Source organism: Hipposideros armiger, unplaced genomic scaffold (assembly GCF_001890085.2).
Source record: "Hipposideros armiger isolate ML-2016 unplaced genomic scaffold, ASM189008v1 scaffold_210, whole genome shotgun sequence".
In the NCBI taxonomy this organism is placed as follows: domain Eukaryota; kingdom Metazoa; phylum Chordata; class Mammalia; order Chiroptera; family Hipposideridae; genus Hipposideros; species Hipposideros armiger.
The window spans coordinates 860717-862243 of record NW_017731560.1 but is presented as its reverse complement, the minus strand read 5'-3'; the positions used below and the strand labels follow the sequence as shown (position 1 = coordinate 862243).

The window sequence follows — 1527 nt, the reverse complement described above, 5'->3', positions numbered from 1 at the left end:
GTTGTCTAATTTTTGTTCCCAAGTAGTTTCAGTGTGTACATTGTTCCCACAACTGGATCAAAGGGTCTTTGGATGTAGGGAATGAATCGTGCTCATTATGTTTCCTCATAGCACCCAGCAAAGATCTGGGGCATAATAGATATTTGTTAGTTGGAGCCCTGCCCTCTCCAAAAAAGGGCAGTGGTGGGGAACCACTTTTGGTGTGAGAGATGGGTTGGTGGAAAATGGGAAGTAGCATCTAACACTTTGGAAGCAGCTGGCCCCGTTGGGTAACCTATACTTTTTATTTTTAAACTTTGGGAACTAAGGAGAGAGCAGCTTCTTCTCAACATCCAGGGAGCCTAGGAAATACTGATGAGTCAACACCTCCTTTCAAAATTTCTCTATCCCGCTGCCTGCATTGGTGCATGTTCCTCTGGTAGGTGGGATATCTAGCCTGTATCCCACACCTCCTGAGTATTTCTGTCCACTGATGACACTGAGTGAGACAATGAATTCGTCCTGAAAAGGTGACTCAGATGATGAGATCTTGAGATGGCACAGAAGGCTGGTAAGGAATGTGCCTGAGCATGGGCATATCATTCTAGTAGGGCAAGCTGCTTCTTCTACTCATCACAATCAGAAAAGTCTTCTCAGAGGAAAACAAGACATGATGGCATGTGATAATCTATACAAATTTTATTTTAATATCAATTTGTATGGAAACAAGCAGATGTCAGCATTACGCAGGCATGGAAAAAAGGGAAAGAAAAAACTCGTGATAATTGATCTTGTATTTACACCACTTGGTTTCAACAGGGACAGGAAGTTTTACTGTTAGCTTCCTGTGGGAAATCCAGTTTCTGCACCTTCCCCTGCTGCCTCTCAGCATCACGATAGAGCAGGGATTTCTGTGCCTTCAATCGGCAAGCCAGGCACATGAAAATTGACTCCACATTCTGGCTCTCTTTGGGGTCCTTGGCCGATGTCTCAAACAAGAGCATGTTGTGGGCATCAGCAAATTTCAGAGCTAAGTTGGAGGGTACCTGGATCTGTTCCCTCAAGTCACACTTGTTGCCCACAAGCACTTTTGGGACTAGCGGGGGCACGGCATGCCCATTGCATTCTTGGATCCACATTTTGAGGTTGGTGAAGGATGTCATCTTGGTGACATCATAGACAAAGACCACTGCATGCACATTGCGGTAGTAATGCTCGACCATGCTTTTGCGGAAGCGTTCCTGACCTGCTGTGTCCCACACCTGAACCTGGAAGATACAAAAACCCATATTTGGAGTCAGAAAAGGAAACATGAATAGACAGAAGAAAACATTGTTCTGTGGTATTATAAAACTGAGGTGACAAGCCTGGACACAGGAAGTGGTCCTTTGTCCTTTGACAGATTGGCAGAATGGACTTATCAAAGTATAAAGAGAAGGGCCGGCTGAGTGGCGGGTTGGTTAAGAGCTGGCTTGGGACGCCAGAGGGCCCCGGTTCGGATCCCACATATGAGGGCCAGTGACACTGCCCTCCACAGCTAAGATGCTG

The 1527-nt window shown here is 46.0% G+C and overlaps 1 protein-coding gene across 1 annotated transcript in view; it reads right to left on the bottom strand.

Moving 5' to 3' along the window:
- Positions 1 to 658: 658 nt before the first annotated feature.
- RAB33A (RAB33A, member RAS oncogene family) overlaps positions 659 to 1527 on the bottom strand; it is a 12277-nt gene continuing 11408 nt past the window's right edge. Inside the window, exon 2 of the mRNA XM_019653912.1 lies at positions 659 to 1247. Within this exon, the coding sequence (XP_019509457.1) occupies positions 792 to 1247 (456 nt within the window). The 3' untranslated portion in view covers positions 659 to 791. The remainder of the gene's footprint in view (positions 1248 to 1527) is intronic.